Source organism: Pristiophorus japonicus, chromosome 10 (assembly GCF_044704955.1).
Source record: "Pristiophorus japonicus isolate sPriJap1 chromosome 10, sPriJap1.hap1, whole genome shotgun sequence".
In the NCBI taxonomy this organism is placed as follows: domain Eukaryota; kingdom Metazoa; phylum Chordata; class Chondrichthyes; family Pristiophoridae; genus Pristiophorus; species Pristiophorus japonicus.
In genome coordinates, this window is record NC_091986.1 from 175,840,747 (window position 1) to 175,860,209 (window position 19,463).

Sequence of the window (19,463 nt, forward strand, 5' to 3'; positions counted from 1 at the left end):
GCCCCTCAGTATTTTGTACACCTCAATTAGGTCTCCTCTCAACCTCCTCTGTTCCAATGAGAACAAACCCAGCCTATCCAATCTGTCCTCATAACTATGATTCTCCATTCCAGGTAGCATCCTCGTAAATCTCCTCTGCACCCTCTCTAGTGCAATCATGTCCTTCCTGTAATATGGCAACCAGAACCAGATTAGGGAAACTGGGGAAAAAGCAGCCTGCTCCAAAAAAAAAACCGCAAATACTGGGGAAAATTGAGCCCATTGTGTGCAGATTTTCTGGACTGATAGCTTTTATTATTGTGCTCTATATGTAATGTGATGTTGTACATTTGGTCATGTTGGAAAAAATATTTTGCAGTATGGAGAAAGATTTTTCATTAAGTCCATTAGTTTGTCTGTCTTTGAACTGTACTGAACCCAACAGTAAATTACAGGTTTCTCTGGGGCTGGGCAAACAGGATTAAATAAAATCATTAACTAAGCAACATATGTTTTGGAGAACATTGAGGTTATCAAAGTGATGAAGAAAGCTAAGCTTTCTTGAAAATTATTATTGTACCAGCTTTTCTTTCCATCTTGGTCACTTGTCTCATGGAAATGATTACTAAGCCAAGGAGCTCAATTTGCAGCCCTCATGGAAGAAGGCAGGCAACATTGTAGCAATTTTTCCTCAACCAAAACTGAGTTGCTTGGTGCTGAAGATAACACAGTATTAGACGTGCTACTAAGTAGCTGCATTGGTGGTAATTTTCCAAAATTCCATGGACTTTGGATTAGTTCCTATGGAGAGGGTAGCTAATGTAACTCCACTTTTTAAAAAAAAGGAAGGAGAGAGAAAACACGGAATTATAGACCGGTTAGCCTGACATTGGTAGTGGGGAAAATGCTGGAATCAATTATTAAAGATGTAATAGCGCTTTTGGAAAGCAGTGACAGGGTCGGTCCAAGTCCAAGTGGCAAAAACAGGAAGGCAGATTATTATCTGAATGGTGACAGATTAGTAAAAGGGGAGGTGCAACGAGACCTGGGTGTCATGTACATCAACCGTTGAAGGTAGGTATGCAGGTATATAAGGCAGTAAAGAAAACAAATGGCATGCTGGCCTTCAAAGCGAGGGAATTTGAGTATAGGAGCAGGGAGGTCGTATTGCAGTTGCACAGGGCCTTGGTGAGACCACACCTTGAGTATTGTGTGCAGTTTTGGTCTTCTAATCTGAGGAAGGACATTCTTGCTATTGAGGGAGTGCAGTGAAGGTTCACCAGACTGATTCCCGGGATGGCAGGCCTGACATATGAGGAAAGACTGGATTGACTAGGCTTATATTCACTGGAATTTAGAAGAATGAGAGGGGATCTCATAGGAACATATAAAATTCTGACGGGATTGGACAGGTTAGATGCAGGAAGAATGTTCTCGATGTTGGGGGAAGTCCAGAATCAGGGGTCACAGTCTCAGGATAAGGGGTAAGCCATATAGGACCGAGATGAGAAGAAACTTTTTCACCCAGAGAATTGTGAACCTGTGGCCATCTCTACCACAGAAAGTTGTTGAGTCCAGTTCGTAGGATATATTCAAAAGGGAGTTAGATGTAGCCCTTACGGCTGAAGGGTTCAGGGGGTATGGAGAGAAGGCAGGAGTGGGGTACTGAAGTTGCATGATCAGCTATGATCATATTGAATGATGGTGCAGGCTCGAAGGGCCGAATGGCCTGCTCCTGCACCTATTTTCTATGTTTCTATGTAAATGTGAATATCCAAAAGTTGATGTCCAGGTTGCGCTGCTCTGTTGTGAGCTTCGTGAATATGGCATCTCCCCATAACCTTCCTTTTCATAGAATCATAGAAATTTACAGCACGGAAGGAGGCCATTTCGGCCCATTGTGTCCGCGCCGGCCGACAAAGTTATCCAGCCGAATCCCACTTTCGAGCTCTTGGTCCATAGCCTTGTAGGTTACGGCACTTCAAGTGCATATCCAAGTACTTTTTAAATGTGGTGAGGGTTTCTGCCTCAAACACCCTTTCAGGTAGTGAGTTCCAGACCCCACCACCCCACCTGTGGGTGAGGAGGTGCGTCGCTGAGGCGTGAGTTCCGGGGTCGGCGAGAGGCCTATAAAGGCCCAACGCAACGGCAGTCGGGGGCAGCATAAGGAGGTGCGTCGCTGAGACGTGAGTTCTGGGGTCGGCGAGAGGCCTATAAAAGCCCAATGCGGCGGCAGTCGGGAGCAGCGTGAGGAGGTGCGTCGCTGAGGCATGAGTTCCGGGGTCAGCGAGAACCAGCCGGTGCAGCTACAGGGAGAAGGCAAAAAAGAAGTAGAAAGTAACAAAGGTGACGTCACAGCCAAGGGGGTAAGTGATTGGCTGGTGATTGGTGAGTAGTTTATCTTTTTTCTCTTCTATATCAGTGAGTAAACTTCAGCATTGTTGTTGCCAATTTAAGTGCATCTTAGGGTTAAGTCATGGCAGGAGAGCTCGGTCACGTGATATGCTCCTCCTGTACCATGTGGGAACTCGGGGACACTTCCGGTGTCCCTGATGACTACGTGTGCGGGAAGTGTATCCGCCTCCAGCTCCTGACAGACCGCATTGCGGAATTGGAGCTGAGGGTGGATTCACTCTGGAGCATCCACGATGCTGAGAATGACGTGAGTAACATGTGTAGCGAGTTGGTCTTACCGCAGGTGAAGGGTCCACAGCCAGCTAAGGAATGGAAGACCAGCAGGAAGAGCAGTGCAAGGAAGGTAGTGCAGGGGTCCCCTGCGGTCATCCCCCTGCAAAACAGATACACCGTTTTGTGTACTGTTGAGGGGGATGACTCATCAGGGGAGGGCAGCAGCAGCCAAGTTCATGGAACTGTGGCTGGCTCTGCTGCACAGGAGGGCAGGAAAAAGAGTGGGAGAGCGATAGTGATAGGGGATTCGATTGTAAGGGGAATAGATGGGCGTTTCTGCGGCCGCAACCGAGACTCCAGGATGGTATGTCAAGGATGTCTCGGAGCGGGTGCAGGACATTCTGAAAAGGGAGGGTGAACAGCCAGTTGTCGTGGTGCACATTGGTACCAACGATATAGGTTAAAAAAAAAAGGGTTGAGGTCCTACGAGATGAATTTAAGGAGCTAGGAGCTAAATTAAAATGTAGCACCTCAAAAGTAGTAATCTCAGGATTGCTACCAGTGCCACGTGCTAGTCAGAGTTGGAATCGCAGGATAGCTCAGATGAATACGTGGCTTGAGCAGTGGTGCAGCAGGGAGGGATTCAAATTCCTGGGGCATTGGAACCGGTTCTGGGGGAGGTGGGACCAGTACAAACCGGACGGTCTGCACCTAGGCAGGACCGGAACCAATGTCCTAGGGGGAGTGTTTGCTAGTGCTGTTGGGGAGGAGTTAAATGAATATGGCAGGGGGATGGGAACCAATGCAGGGAGACAAGGAAACAAAAAGGGGACAAATGCAAAAGACAGAAAGGAGGTGAGTAAAAGTGGAGGGCAGAGAAACCCAAGGCAAAAAACAAAAAGGGTCACTGAATATAAAGGGGCTGCAGGAGGTGTCAAAGCTAAAAATAATGGTTTAAAAACTAGTATTAAAACACTCTACCTAAACGCACGCAGCATTCGAAATGAAGTAAATGAGTTGACGGCACAAATCATTACAAATGGGTATGATTTGGTGGCCATTACAGAAACGTGGTTGCAGGGTGGCCAAGACTGGGAATTAAACATACAGTGGTATCTGACGATTCGAAAAGATAGACAAGAAGGGAAAGGAGATGGGGTAGCTCTGTTAATGAAGGATGATATCAGGGCAGTTGTGAGAGCCGATATTGGCTCTAATGAACAAAATGTTGAATCATTGTGGGTGGAGATTAGAGATAGTAAGAGGAAAAAGTCACTGGTGGGCGTAGTTTATAGCCCCCCAGATAATAACTTCATGGTGGGGCGGGCAATAATCAAGGGAATAATGGAGGCATGTGAAAAAGGAACGGCAGTCATCATGGGGGATTTTAACCTACATATCGATTGGTCAAATCAAATCGCACAGGGTAGCCTGGAGGAGGAATTCATATAATGCATACGGGATTGTTTCTTAGAACAGTATGTTACAGAACCTACAAGGGAGCAAGCTATCTTAGATCTGGTCCTGTGTAATGAGACAGGAATAATAAATGATCTCCTAGTAAAAGATCCTCTCGGAATGAGTGATCACAGTATGGTTGAATTTGCAATACAGATTGAGGGTGAGGAAGTAGTGTCTCAAACGAGCGTACTATGCTTAAACAAAGGGGACTACAGTGGGATGAGGGCAGAGTTGGCTAAAGTAGACTGGAAACACAGACTAAACGGTGGCACAATTGAGGAACAGTGGAGGACTTTTAAGGAGCTCTTTCATAGTGCTCAACAAAAATATATTCCAGTGAAAAAGAAGGGCGGTAAGAGATGGGATAACCAGCCGTGGATAACCAAGGAAATAAAGGAGAGTATCAAATTAAAAACCAATGCGTATAAGGTGGCCAAGGTTAGTGGGAAAATAGAAGATTGGGAAAATTTTAAACGACAGCAAAGAATGACTAAGAAAGCAATAAAGAAAGGAAAGATAGATTACGAAGGTAAACTTGCGCAAAACATAAAAACGGATAGTAAAAGCTTTTACAGATATATAAAACGGAAAAGAGTGACTAAAGTAAATGTTGGTCCCTTAGAAGATGAGAAGGGGGATTTAATAATGGGAAATGTGGAAATGGCTGAGACCTTAAACAATTATTTTGCTTCGGTCTTCACAGTGGAAGACACAGAAACCATGCCAGAAATTGCTGGTCACAGGAATGTGGGAAGGGAGGATCTTGAGACAATCACGATCACTAGCAGGGTAGTGCTAGACAGGCTAATGGGACTCCAGGTAGACAAGTCCCCTGGTCCTGATGAAATGCATCCCAGGGTATTAAAAGAGATGGCGGAAGTTATAGCAGATGCTTTCGTTATAATCTACCAAAATTCTCTGGACTCTGGGGAGGTACCAGCGGATTGGAAAGCAGCTAATGTAACGCCTCTGTTTAAAAAAGGGGGCAGACAAAAGGCAGGTAACTATAGGCCGGTTAGTTTAATATCTGTAGTGGGGAAAATGCTTGAAACTATCATTAAGGAAGAAATAGCGGGACATCTGGATAGGAATAGTGCAATCAAGCAGACGCAGCATGGGTTCATGAAGGGGAAATTATGTTTAACTAATTTACTGGAATTCTTTGAGGATATAACGAGCATGGTGGATAGAGGTGTACCGATGGATGTGGTGTATTTAGATTTTCAAAAGGCATTCGATAAGGTGCCACACAAAAGGTTACTGCAGAAGATAAAAGTATGCAGAGTCAGTGGAAATGTGTTAGCATGGATAGAGAATTGGCTGGCTAACAGAAAGCACAGAGTCGGGATAAATGGGTCCTTTTCGGGTTGGAAATCGATGGTTAGTGGTATGCCACAGGGATTGGTTCTGGGACCACAACTGTTTACAGTATACATAAATGACCTGGAAGAGGGGACAGAGTGTAGTGTAACAAAATTTGCAGATGACACAAAGATTAGTGGGAAAGCGAGTTGTGTAGAGGACACAGAGAGGCTGCAAGGAGATTTAGATAGGTTAAGCGAATGGGCTAAGGTTTGGCAGATGGAATACAATGTCGCAAAGTGTGAGGTCATCCACCTTGGGGGAAAAAAAACAGTAAAAGGGAATATTATTTGAATGGGGAGAAATTACAACATGCTGCGGTGCAGAGGGACCTGGGGGTCCTTGTGCATGAATCCCAAAAAGTTAGTTTGCAGGTGCAGCAGGTAATCAGGAAGGCGAATGGAATGTTGGCCTTCATTGCGAGAGGGATGGAGTACAAAAGCAGGGCGGTCCTTCTGCAACTGTACAGGGTATTGGTGAGGCCGCACCTGGAGTACTGCGTGCCGTTTTGGTCACCTTACTTAAGGAAGGATATACTAGCTTTGGAGGGGGTACAGAGACAATTCACTAGGCTGATTCCGGAGATGAGGGGGTTACCTTATGATGATAGATTGAGTAGACTGGGTCTTTACTCGTTGGAGTTCAGAAGGATGAGGGGTGATCTTATAGAAACATTTAAAATAATGAAAGGGATAGACAAGATAGAGGCAGAGAGGTAGTTTCCACTGGTCGGGGAGACTAGAACTAGGGGGCACAGCCTCAAAGTACGGGGGAGCCAATTTAAACCGAGTTGAGAAGGAATTTCTTCTCCCAGAGGGTTGTGAATCTGTGGAATTCTCTGCCCAAGGAAGCAGTTGAGGCTAGCTCATTGAATGTATTCAAGTCACAGATAGATAGATTTTTAACCAATAAGGGAATTAAGGGTTCCGGGGAGCGGGCGGATCAATGGATCTGAGTCCACGGCCAGATCAGCCATGATCTTGTTGAATGGCGGAGCAGGCTCAAGGGGCTAGATGGCCTATTCCTGTTCCTAATTCTTATGTTCTTTTGTTCTTATGTCCCCATAAATCTCCTCTAAACCTCCTACCAATTGTTTTAAATCTCTGCCCCCTGGATGTTGACCCCTCTGCTAAGGGAAATAATTCAATAAGATCATGGCTGATCTGATCATGGACTCAGCTCCACTTCCCTGCCTGCACCCCATAACCCCTTATCCCCTTATCGTTTAGGAAACTGCCTATTTCTGTCTTAAATTTATTCAATGTCCCAGCTTCCACAGCTCTCCAAGGCAGCGAATTCCACAGATTTACAATCCTCAGAGAAAAAATTTCTCCTCATCTCAATTTTAAATGGGCGGCCCCTTATTCTAAGATCATGCCCTCTAGTTCCAGTCTCTCCCATCCTCTCTGCATCCACTTTGTCAAGCCCCCGCATAATCCTTATACGTTTCGATAAGATCACCTCTCATTCTTTTGAATTCCAATGAGTAGCGGCCCAACCTACTCAACCTTTCCTCATAGGTCAACCCCTTCATCTCCGGAATCAACCTAGTGAACCTTCTCTGAACTGCCTCCAAAGCAAGAATATCATTTCGTCAATATGGAAACCAAAACTACACGCACTATTCCAGGTGTGGCCTCACCAATATCCTGTGCAGCTCTAGCAAGACTTCCCTGATTTTATACTCCATCCCCTTTCCAATAAAGGCCAAGATTCCATTGGCCTTCCTGATCACTTGCTGTACCTGCATACTATCCTTTTGTGTTTCATGCACAAGTACCCCCAGGTCCTGCTGTACTGCGGCACTTTGCAATATTTCTCCATTTAAATAATAACTTGCTCTTTGATTTTTTTCTGTCAAAGTGTATGACCTCACACTTTCCAACATTATACTCCATCTGCCAAATTTTTGCCCACTCACTTAGCCTGTCTATGTCCTTTTGCAGATTTTCTGTGTCCTCCTCACATATTGCTTTTCCTCCCATCTTTGTGTCGTCAGCAAACTTGGCTACGTTACAGTCCTTCCCTTCTTGGAAGTCGTTAATATAGATTGTAAATAGTTGGGGTCCCAGCACTGATCCCTGTGGCACTCCACTATTTACTGTTGCCAACTGGAGAATGAACCATTTATCCCGATTCTCTATTTTCTGTTAGTTAGCCAATCCTCTATCCATGCTAATATATTACCCCCAAATCATTAAATGGGAAAGAAAGCAAGAGACACATCTTGTGACATTTGCCCATGAGATCAGCTAGCAATAGTAAATGTTTCTCTCTCTTAAAATGTGATTGTGACAGCAAGTCTGTAATTCTAACAAAGTGTTTCAGATGGGATATGGCGGTGGCACAGCATGTTTAGGTGCCATAGAGTGGTAGGATTTGTAGTTGTGGGGAATCTAAAATGTATCAAGGAATGAGTAGCTTAGTTGGTAATGGAGTTTCATTTTTTTTCAATATAAATTCAAATTAGCCCATACTAATAGAATTAAATTGTCTTTTCTTTGCTGGCTTTATTTTTTTCTGCGTTTTAGCAGACTCAACCTCGTTCTGAACCATTGTGTTGTACGCACACTCCACTGCATGTTCATCACAACTATCTTCCAATCGATATCACGTTCATGTTCACTGTACTAATAGCTACTGAACACTCTGGGCAGGATAGCTACTTCATTGTTGGCCCACAAGAAATATTAAAGCACGATACTAGACCAAAGCTTTACTATTGAAAGGTAAGTTTATTTTACATGTTTACAGGAAAAAACATGAACATTGGGGTAGAAAGAAGACTTCTCTCCTTAAAGGTGGAATACCTGATATAAGGAATCGACACCCCCACCCGTATAACGACCACGGAATCCATCAAACGAAACCTTCGGTACAACTAGTTTATTTCGAGCAAATGCAAGGGAAAGTTCAAACATGGAACCTTCAAAGTACAAGAGGTTTCAGTTACAATTGTACAGTTTTTCGAGGGATGCTACCCTCCTACAAAATCATCGATTGGTCTACTGCTATCAGCGAAGTTACATTGATTTGTTGACTCTTATCAGACTAGCTCTGAGTGGTTCGTTCCCACCTGTCCATCTCTCATCACATGTCAATCATTTTGTTCAGTGATGTGAACTTTGCCGTAGTCCCTATGATGTGTGAAATAACTCTCTCTAAAAAATACTGGCTTCCTTATCTCTTCCTGAGAGAACTCTGGATACAGTTTTTCATTTGTCAGATTCTGTTTACAGTTTATCTTCCAAAACATTTGTGTCCTTGTTCTCCGTACTGAATGATTTTTCATCTATTTTCTGTGCTAAGGGTCAATGCAGTGTTGGCTATTTCAGGTGGTTCATTACCCATCAGGCTTCACTATTCCCTTTTTACTCGTCCAACGTAAGCGAGTGTATAAGCGTGCTTTACATACATAAGCGGGTTATATATAACCGGTCAATATTACAATCCATACCGTAAGACAGAGGAACTCCCGATTCCTCAGAACTTCCTAATTTAACCACCTTACTCAAGTGTACTTTTTTGCCCCTTCCATACATCTATATAAAAATAATACTGCATAAAAATGTTTGCATGCATTGATATTTTACTTGTAAAGGATACTTGCATAATTGACTTGTTTGAGTGAGTTTGTGGAATAAACATTGTATTTAAAAAAAAAAACCTTGTGCGTTATAATATTTAATGGTTCTCTAAAGTCAAGCATTAATAGATAAGTGACATTTTTATACAGCTGTATGAACAGTTGTTGCTTTGTTTTGCTAATAATGTGAAATACTTCAAATGTGTAGGAAAACATAAATTAATGTATTGTTTTTCAGAGTACCTTTAAGTTCAAATCAGAGAGTGACATCCACCTTGCGGAACATCATAAGCAAGTATTGTATGATGGGAAGCTGGCTAGTAGTATTGCCTTCACGTATAATGCCAAAGCTACTGATGCACAGCTTTGCCTTGAGTCATCACCAAAGGAAAACCCCTCAATTTTTGTACATTCTCCACATGCACTAATGCTGCAGGTTAGCATTAAAATCTCATTCTGGTATGATTTACATTGATCTCTGCTTTCCAAGTTACTTAAAAGTAAACTCTAGTTAAATAAGAGCTTGACTATAATGCGTTTTTGTTGATGCCATTTTCAAACTTATGTGATGAAAAGATTACTTTGCTTACTATAACTGTGTAACTGTGAAATACTTGTTGGAATGTGGCAGGTTTTCTTGTCTGAGGTTATATGAATGCAGCTACATTGGGGAATGTCCTGTTGTGTAAAACAACTGATGCCCATTTTTTTCCCAATCAATTTATTGAGTTGTAAAATATATTTTGTTCTCAATTATATCTTAGTAGGAGCCAATTATGATGAGGCACATTAAAGCCATAACTTTTGTTTTGTTTTTAGGAATGTTACCCTCTAACTTGCTCCCATTCATCTTTTCTTTCTGAGGTCACAGATCGCTTGAACTCAAAGGGTATGTGTTAATCACAGCCCAGTACTTGCAAGTGACCCAGTTTTCATTCCTTTATGCTCTTCAAAGAGAGTGAGAGACATAACTGGATCTCAGTACTCCTCTCCTCTTCACCTACATATTGACACAAGTCAAGTTGATCAGTCAAAGCAAGCTGACGTGGTCTGAAACCGCCTTGATTTCCGGGTTTAGCATCTTCATTAACATTGGCCTGATGTTTCCCAGGCGTGGGCTTATTCTCGGCAATGCCCTGTGCCCAGAACAAGGGCTGGAAATTAGCTGCTGCTGTTGCAGGACAATCCAAAAACAGCAGCCAGAAGTCCTCTAAACCCAATCCGTATCCTGAAGTCCTTGTAGCAGGAAACCGACTACAGGTCTACGCCCCTCAGATCCTCCGACCTGAGCAGGACTGGGTGAAACACCAAGTGCCTGCTTCTTCTGGAGTACTTCGCAGTGGCCACCTGCTTGGTGTACCTGCTGGAAAATAAGTTAGAAGGCCCATTCGGTCCCTCCCATCTCTCTTGCATGGCTGTCCAATGCTTGTTCCTGCAGGTATGCTGTTTTCCCTTTGGGAAGGATCCCCAGCAGGTTCTTGGGTAATGTACACCGGGTGGAAACCCAGTATGGTGGCTCTTGGCATCCTTTTCTTTTCCTTTGTGCCTGGGATCTGAGCATTCCCTAAGTGCATCCAAGAGCAAAATTTGCACAGCATTTCTTCACCACAGTTGAGTGGCATGACTAATCAAATTTGTGTGTCGTCACTGTGTGGTGATAGTATTTATGTAACTGTGTTACTCTATTGCCCAAGTAAATTATAGTCTTCAAATATCTGATCATCTCAGAAATGAGGTGATAAATACATTGTTTCAGGACAAATTATATGTTTTCTTGTGTTTGCTTTGCTTTAGGATGTAAAAGCTATTGTGACACACTCGATTCACAGTGCAATCCATTCTGTTGGTGGTATTCAGGTTCTTTTCCCACTTTTTGCACAGTTGGACTGCCATCAACAAAATGACAGTCAGGTGGAGACCACAGTCTGGTAAGTTTTAGAAGAAAAATGTGTGTATATAAAATCTCAGTGTTTGGACTACATATTCTGGGAAAATGTCTGAGCATAAATTATACCTTCATGCCTCAGTTGTCAAGGTCATATTGGCCCAGAAATTCCGGCCTCCTGGATCCATACGGAGTGTGTACAGACCTGGGAAGGCATCGCAAAAGCCGGTTTTCAGCGCACAATGTGCATGCATTGAAAACCGGCTTTTCCGATCTGTCAAGTTTCTGGCTTGCCAGATCGTCTGCATCTTGGGAGCGAGGACATTTGCATGAGCAAGATTGCGGTATTTACCCATATCTTGCCCAGTGGATGTCCTGAAAACTCTTGCGCCTGATACAAGCAGGCGCATAGCCTACTTTTTATATGCGCAAGAGTTTTAAAATACACAAACATTATAAAATAAAATTTTAAAAACACATTTTATTGTTTAAAAACCCTCCTCACCACAGTAAGTTTATTTTAAACCATAATTTTAAAATTGGATAAAGATTTTTTTTTATAATACATAAATAACTTTAATTTAAAATAATAAAAATATGTGGTGTATTTTTTATATTTTTTATTAGAGTTTTGTGTGCATGTGGGGGTTTTTCTCATTCCTAATAATGGGAACGCCAACTTACGGAGTTCCCATTATTATGAATGAGAATATACTTTACCTGGATTGGCTGCCAGAGCCTTGTGACTGCAGCTCCAGCCCTGCGCACGTCCTGACTTGCATGCAGTCTGACACGCTGTCAGTGGAGGACTCTGGACCGGGAACTCGCATGGGCGCAACAGGAACAGGTAGGCGCGCATATTTTAAAACTTTTTTACCCAATCGCCCGTGGGAAGCAGTTGACCAGAATTTCTGGGCCATAGTTCTGATATGAATGAATCAAATAGCATAATACTTAGAGTCTTTTTGGGCTGTCAATTATTTCTTAATCTCCCAGCCTTTTGGGGAAGTGACGGGAAATTTACAAACATGTGTGACTTAAGTTACCATTAGATCTTTTGTACTTGACCACTAGCCTCCATAGAGAATATTATACTAGTTATGGGTTAGATCAATTGTTCAGTGCTTTTTGCCTCATTTTTGTATTGATTTTCGCCGCCATCTTTGGACCTCCTCTCTCTGTTCTTTATCCAAGAAAGCCTGCTCCAAGTGGGAACATTGACCCATAGAAATTTATAGCACTGAAGGAGGCCCTTGTATCTCTGTTGGCTGTTTTTTTCGAGTAATTCAAAACTAATCCCAATGTCCCAGAACCTTGTATATTTTCCTGCTTCATATATTTATATAATGATCTTCACAGCAACCATTTTCCGTGACAAATATTTCATGCTTCAACAACACGCTGTATAGAGGAATTCTCTTAACCTCTCTCTGCTCAGCCATTCTGCTCCTTTGGAAATGCTCCTAGTATCTCAAGTCTCTCCTCATGGCTATAAGTTTCCATTCTTGGCATTATCCTGCTGAATCTATGCTGTATGCTATTTATGGCTTTATTGCCATTTTTATGAACTCAACACTGTACACAATGCTTTAACTGTGGCCGAACCAATGCTTTGTACACAAGTGGCCAGTTCAGTCCACACCTTTTGTAAACCTTCCAACAGGCAATTACATCTTTATATACGTCTTTATCTTCCTGCTGGAAGGTGCACAAAAGGTATGATCTGTGACCACATCTGTGCCATGTGAGTTCCTGAATGAATTCGGAAACTCATTGGGGGAGAAATTGGGTTGTATAGTGCCCATTTCTAGGCGCTACGTGGCCTTCTAACGCTCAAATGGGGTTTGAGATGTGCACGCACACTTCCGACAGGGAGTGTGCCGGACACCATCTTGGTAAACGGGTTTGGAGATGCAACTAACGAGCAAGCAGATTATGACGTCAATCAGTGTGATTTGATATCAGCGCTGCCATTTTCATAATTCCACGCTCTAGTCTATGTCCTACCTTAACCTTGCATAGCTAGACATGTATTTAAAAAATGAAGCCCCCCCCCCCCCTGCCAGCTCTATTTACAGGAATCATGAAATACTTGCAGCTTACTTGCTGGATTTTTTCCATCTGGCTGCTGATGCAATTGAATGTGTTTTTGGAGTTTTCCTATACTAGGCTAAAGTTTGAATAGTCAACATGAAGTGGTTTGGCTGATTCTGATTCGAAAGAGATTCCACTCCCTCAGTGTGCAGCTGGTGTGCGACCACAGGCAGATCATCATGCAGGTGAATGCCCATTATTCTGGCAGCAGTCACAATTCCTTTACTCTGCGGCAGTCCTCTGTGCCACTTGCATTTGACCCACCATGGCAAGTCAAAGGCTGGCTACTGGGTGACGAGGGTTATCCACTCATGACATGACTAATGACTTCGATCTGGAACCCACGTGCACAGCAGGCCTACAGTGAGAGCTATGCTGCCACAAGGAACATTATAGAACATACCATCCTACTGCTTCCTGGACCACTCTGGAGAAGCCCTACAGTACTCAGCCGAACGGGTTATCAAGATTTGTCATGGTATTCTGCATGCTGTGCAATCTGTCTGCAGTGCAACCTGGCCGCCACCTATCAGGTGAGAAGCTGAGGAGTAGTAGGAAGAAATGGAGGAGTGCAACAGGAAGTGGACACCATGAAGAGGAAGGGAGGCTACAATGTAGACAGCCCCTTTCTGCCAGGCTGTACGTGACCAAATAATTCCTGAGCGATACGAGTAACCTCAACCACACCTCCCCATTCACCAACAGTCCCACGCTCCTTATCTTTACGCTATCACTGACCATCACATCGTCCTCTTTCTGACAATATAAAAATAAAAACCACCAGAAAATGCATATTCTAATCCAATTTTATAAATTCAATCATGGCATAATGCATACATAAATAAACTAAGCCCCCTTGTGCTTTCCTTTAGTGCCTGTCCTCCGTTTTTCTTTGCCTATCCTAATGCTCCGATGAGATGCTTTCCCAGTGGTTGCATCATGGGTGGTGGAAGGCTGGTGATCTTCAATTGAGGAAACTTCAGATGGTCTTGGAGGGTGATCTCGAGCAGCTCTGGGCTGAGAAGCCCCGTCTTCAGACTGCACTATCTCGGCCTGGGCTGCAGCAGTTTGGGCTGGCTGGATGGCTGACGGGCACTGGCGAGTGGCAGTGGTGGGAGCAGGAATTATGTCATCCTGAGAGTAGATAACAAGTTTGTGCTTCGTGGGGCCACTGTCACTCTCCTGGGGTGAAGCCTCAGCAATTCTGCTGATCTGTTGAACAGGTTTATAGCTGTTGTGATGCCCTGGAAGCCCCATTGAAAAGTGATACCCAAAGCCATGATGGCAGCAGTCTGAGCTTTCTCTTCAGCACTCTCACATTTGATCGAAGCTGTTTGTGCTGCAGTGGAAGCTGTGACATCAGATGCTGCATCATGGTGGGTTCCACAGGTGTGCTGATGGAGGTGACCACCTGTTCCATATTGGAAAGGATGGGCTCCAAGATCTGTGCAAAGCCCTGCACCAAGTTGGTGCTGAACTCCTCCATGTTCCTTGATTTTGAGCACAGGTCTTCTAGCAGGCTTTTCAGTGCACCAAATATTTGGCTATATACACCCATCAGCCTTTTTCTGGAGCCTGGCCCATCAAAGTCCTAATATGACTCCTCTGCAGCATAACTAGTGAGCGGCTTTCCCTACGGCAAGCTGCACTATCGTTTCCCGCTGCATTGGCCCCTGCGTACTTGTGCCCGGTCTCTCTCCATGTGCAGATCCCTCCACCTAGCCTCTAAAATGCATGCCATCCATCTTAGCTGGTGGTTACGAGTGTAAGATCGAATGATTGTCTTTTCTTCCCTGGCTGCTTCCTTTTCTGCCAATGACTGGGAAGGTTCCAGTTCTTGGGTATCTGAAATGAAAATGGGACACAGGTTGGGTTGTGGTGAGGGGAGAGGAGAAAGTACATGGGAGCACCATCTGCAGCTTGCAAGTCAGAAGAGATTGTGGGATGAGAGTGAAGTTGGATGAAAGAAAGAGAATTAAGTATGCAGATATTCTCATCATCGATCAGTCCTGCCAATGACCACGGCCACTGTGATACCTATTCTCATGATGGCGAGCACTGTCTACTCATAGGGGTTAAAACATGCAGATGCACTTCTCCTCCTTCAATTCTTTCCTGCTACCTGCTGTTCTCCTGCAAGAAAGAGGGAAGCGTGTCAGTGAGTGTCCAGTATGTTTGAGCGATGGTCGAATAGCTGCCAGTGTGTGCGAGCTGTGAGTTGTGGGTGCAAGGCTTGCAATAGTGCCAAGTGTGTGAGGGTGAGGCAAAGCATATAAATTTTAGGGTTGAGTACTGATTGATAGAGATTGTTTCTATGTGGGTGTTGGTGGTGTAGAGAATTGAGCAGTGGATGAGGCTAGTGGTGCAGTTGGTAGGATATGCTATTTGAAGTCGAACTATCTTTCCTTGAAAACTCGTGTCAGATCGTTAAACTTCTTCCTGCACTGCATCCATGTTCTTGGAGGAACATTCCTGGCTTTGACCACCTTGTTCCCACTGCCTGCTGGCCCCTTGAGGATACAGGACATCTCTCCTTTCCACTTCTTCGATCAAGACCTCCAAAGCATTGTCTACAAGAAAATAAACATGCACAGTTGAGCCAAAAGTGGGGTGGAATGGGAAGGTGCGAAAAACTGATTAAGTCAAAATCTCATCTATCTGTTAAATTGTCAGCATGTCTTGATTGAGATTGTAGATTGATTGAAATATGTAGATCACACATTTTTTGCTTAACTGTTACTTTATTTGTATCAAAAGTATGCATGGGTACTTAAATTCTTGTGGTCTCGGATAAAAACATCAAACCAATTGTGCACACTAGCAGCCGTCTTCGTGAGTATTGTTTCTATTGTAACGCTCTTGTTATTGAATTAGTTCCTCATCTACCAATATATTCTGATTTCACTGCATAAATTGAGAGCTGCAACATCTATATGTCTGGATAACTTTCTAAAGATTATTGATTTCTTATGTTAAGAAAATAAATTTATATAGTGACGTTCACAACATCAAAACATCCCAAAGCACTTTACAGCCAATGAAGCAATTTTGAAGTGTAGTCACTGTTGTAGGAAATGCAGCAGCCATTATGCACAAGTTCCCACAAGCAGCAATGACATAATGACCAGATAATCTGGTTAAAAACTATTGAGTGAGAAAATTTGCACTCCTTGTTATTGCCACTGAAACATAAAGTAATTATGCCTGTTAAATGATCTGTTATGTTTAATTAACAGAAATGTATTGGAGGTGCTGATGTTGTGAGATTCAGAAATGCAGTCTGACCATTCAAACTGAGCACTCTGCTGATGGGATCTAGTATGCATTCACTTGTTTCCTGACATTTGAAAAAAAGAAAGACTTGCATTTATAAAATGCCTTTCATGATCTCAGGACATCCCAATGCACTTCATAGCCAGTGAAGTACTTTTAAAATGTAGTCACTTGTAATGTAGGAAATGCGGCAGCCAATTTGCGCACAGCAAGCTCCAACAAACAACAATGTGGTAATGACCAGATAATCTATTTTAATGTTGATTGAGGGTACATATTGTCCAGGACACTGGGGATAACTCCCCTTCTAAATAATGCCAAAGGATCTTTTACGTACATCTGAGACAGCAGACGGAACCTTGGTTTATCGTTTCATCTGAAAGAAGTTACATCTGACAGTGCAGCACTTCCTCAAGTATTAGCCTTAATTTTTCTCTCAAGTGTCTGGAGTGGGACTTGACACCCCAACCTCCTGATTCAGAGACCAGACTGCTACCAACTGACCCACGCATGAGAGTTGGGTCCGAGGACAGTTGGGTCCTAGAGTGTGCATACGTCGCACTAATGATGCCGTGCATTAGGCCTGATATCATTAGCACAACTGTGTGCATCTCAGGATCTAATAAGTGCAGGGAGAATTCCTATTTTTGCAGAAATCAGACAGAAAACATATTTTACTAATCTACCAACCTGGAAAAATCTGACAATTTATTAGTGCGAATTGTTTTTAAAAAGTATAATGATTTTAACAGTCCTCGCCATCTTTGGTGATTTTCTTAAATTGCGTGATGCTTCTGTGCATGAAGCCTTATACACACAGGTCCAGGAGTCAAAGATATCGGGCCTAAAATTCCGGTCGGAGGCTTCCTTCGGACGAATGGCTCCGACCCGAAAATTTTTAACGAAAATACCTGGTGGTCCCGGAGGCACCTTCGATTCCGGTCGGAGGCCTTCATTCACTGCCTAGTGTACGAGAGAGGACTTCCCCATACGCACGAAAAAGCTGGAGTCACGTGGGCCTGGAACACCAATCACTCTGCATTATTCTCATTGCCGAGTTCCCAGTATTATCAATGAGAATAAACTCCAAAAACAAGAAACACAACATAATAAATAAAAAAAACACCTCACATATTTAAAATTAATTGAAATTAAAGTTAATTAAATGTTTTAGAACAGGGTTTTTACTATTAAAATGTGTATTTACATTAAGTTTTTATATGTTTTAAAACTCTTAGGCTGGTAAAAGTAGATTATGCACCTGTTTTCACCAGGTGTAAGGGTTTAAAGGACATTCGCTGGACAAGAAATGGGCAAATAGCCCAATCTCACCCATGCGAATGTCCTTCTCCTGGGGATGCGGAGGATCTGTCGCGAAATCTTGAAAGATCGGAAAAGCCGGTTTTCGGCGCATGCACATCGCGCCCCAAAAAAGGGTTTTTGCTAGGCTTCACCAGACCAGATGAGGCTGGAATTTTAGCCCCATCATTTCAGTCGTTGGAAAATGGTTCCTGGGAGACTTCAGGATTGAGCTTTGTGAGACTCACTTCAATTCACAAATCTGAAGGAGAAGAGAGTCCAACTCTGCTGGAGTAAATGCCCGAAACATTATTGCCTGTCTTTTCTTTTTACAGATGATGACTGACTTGCTGTTTAATTCCAGCATTTTATGTTGTTATTTGGGAAGAGTACTGCCAGAGAAATGTATGCTGTGTTGGCTTACACAGTCAGGGATAAGGCATCATGGGCTTCAGGCTTTAGCATTCTTAATATAGATGTTGTCCAATCTGTTATGTTCACAATAAAGTAATGTAACTGAGTACTATAGACATGAGTAAGTGTGACCTTAGCTCCTTTATTCAAACTCCAGAGTGTCGGTACAGCATGGGAGGCCTGCTTATATACAGTGCTCCCAAGGGATGCTGGGATCCCTTGGGACTCCAACAGGTATGCCCTCTGGTGGCAGTATGATACAGGTTACATAGGGTTGCATACATAACATCATTCCCTCCCAAAGTCAATAGTACACTTATTTACAGGGTGAGACGATCTGGGGCTTTTCGCACCCTTGTCGATCATCTCGGTACAAATGCAGATGTGGGTGAGTTGGTTGGTTCTTCGCTGGGCAGCTGGCCTTGCTGGGTTGCTGGGGATGGTGAGTTCAGCTTCGTGGTCAACAATGATGACAGTTGCCACTTGTGTGTGTGTTGGAGGGTCGAAGTTGGTGGTGTTCTCTTCGGGTTGCTCGTGGCTTTCTGAATCGCAGTTTAGTTTGGTCCAAATGCTTTCTGCAAGTTAGTCCATTAGCAAGTTTGACCTGAAACACCCTACCTTCTTTGGCTATGACAGTGCCAGCAAGACATTTGGGACCATGTCCATAGTTGAATACAAATACAAGGTCATTAACTTCAATATCGCGTGACAAGTTTGCGCGATCATGGTACATGCTTTGTTGATGCCGCCTGTCCTCGATGTGATCATGGAGAATCAGGGTGGACAAGAGAGAGCCTTGTTTTGTGTGCCCTTTTCATGAGCAGCTTGGCTGGGGGAACCCCGGTGAGCGAGTGGGGTCTGGTGTGGTAACTGAGCAGGACTCGGGACAGGCGGGTCTGCAGGGAGCCTTCCGACACACATTTCAAGCTTTGCTTGATGGTTTGGACTGCCCGTTCTGCCTGGCCGTTGAACGGGGCAGATGTAACATGCTTGATCCCATTGCGGATCATGAATTCCTTGAATTCAGCTCTGGTGAAGCACGGCCCATTGTCACTGACAAGGACATCAGGCAGGCTGTGCGTCGCAAACATGGCTCGTAAGCTTTCGATGGTGGCAGTGGACGTGCTTACAGACATTATTACACACTCAATCCATTTTGAATAAGTCTCCACAACAACCAAAAACATTTTGCCTAGAAACGGGCCCGCAAAGTCAACGTGGAGGGCCATGACTACAAACTTAGCGGTGCCTCCCTGGGTGCATTGCTCAGTTGAGAGCAGCAAGTGTTGCATTGGTGCACGCATGACTCCAAATCTGAGTCGATGCCGGGCCACCACACATGGGATCTGGCTATAGCTTTCATCATTACTATGCCTGGGTGGGTACTGTGTAAGTCGCGTATAAACGTTTCCCTGCCTTTCTTAGGCAAAACCATGCGATTGCCCCACAAAAGACAGTCCGCCTGTGTAGACATTTCGGGCC

The 19,463-nt window shown here is 43.7% G+C and overlaps 1 protein-coding gene across 1 annotated transcript in view; it reads left to right on the forward strand.

Moving 5' to 3' along the window:
• The window catches only part of nbeaa (neurobeachin a), a 1,211,357-nt gene that overhangs the window by 278,841 nt on the left and 913,053 nt on the right, over window positions 1-19,463 (forward strand). Inside the window, exons 9-10 of the mRNA XM_070892347.1 lie at window positions 9,255-9,452; window positions 10,811-10,944. Coding sequence (XP_070748448.1) covers window positions 9,255-9,452; window positions 10,811-10,944 — 332 coding nt within the window. The remainder of the gene's footprint in view (window positions 1-9,254; window positions 9,453-10,810; window positions 10,945-19,463) is intronic.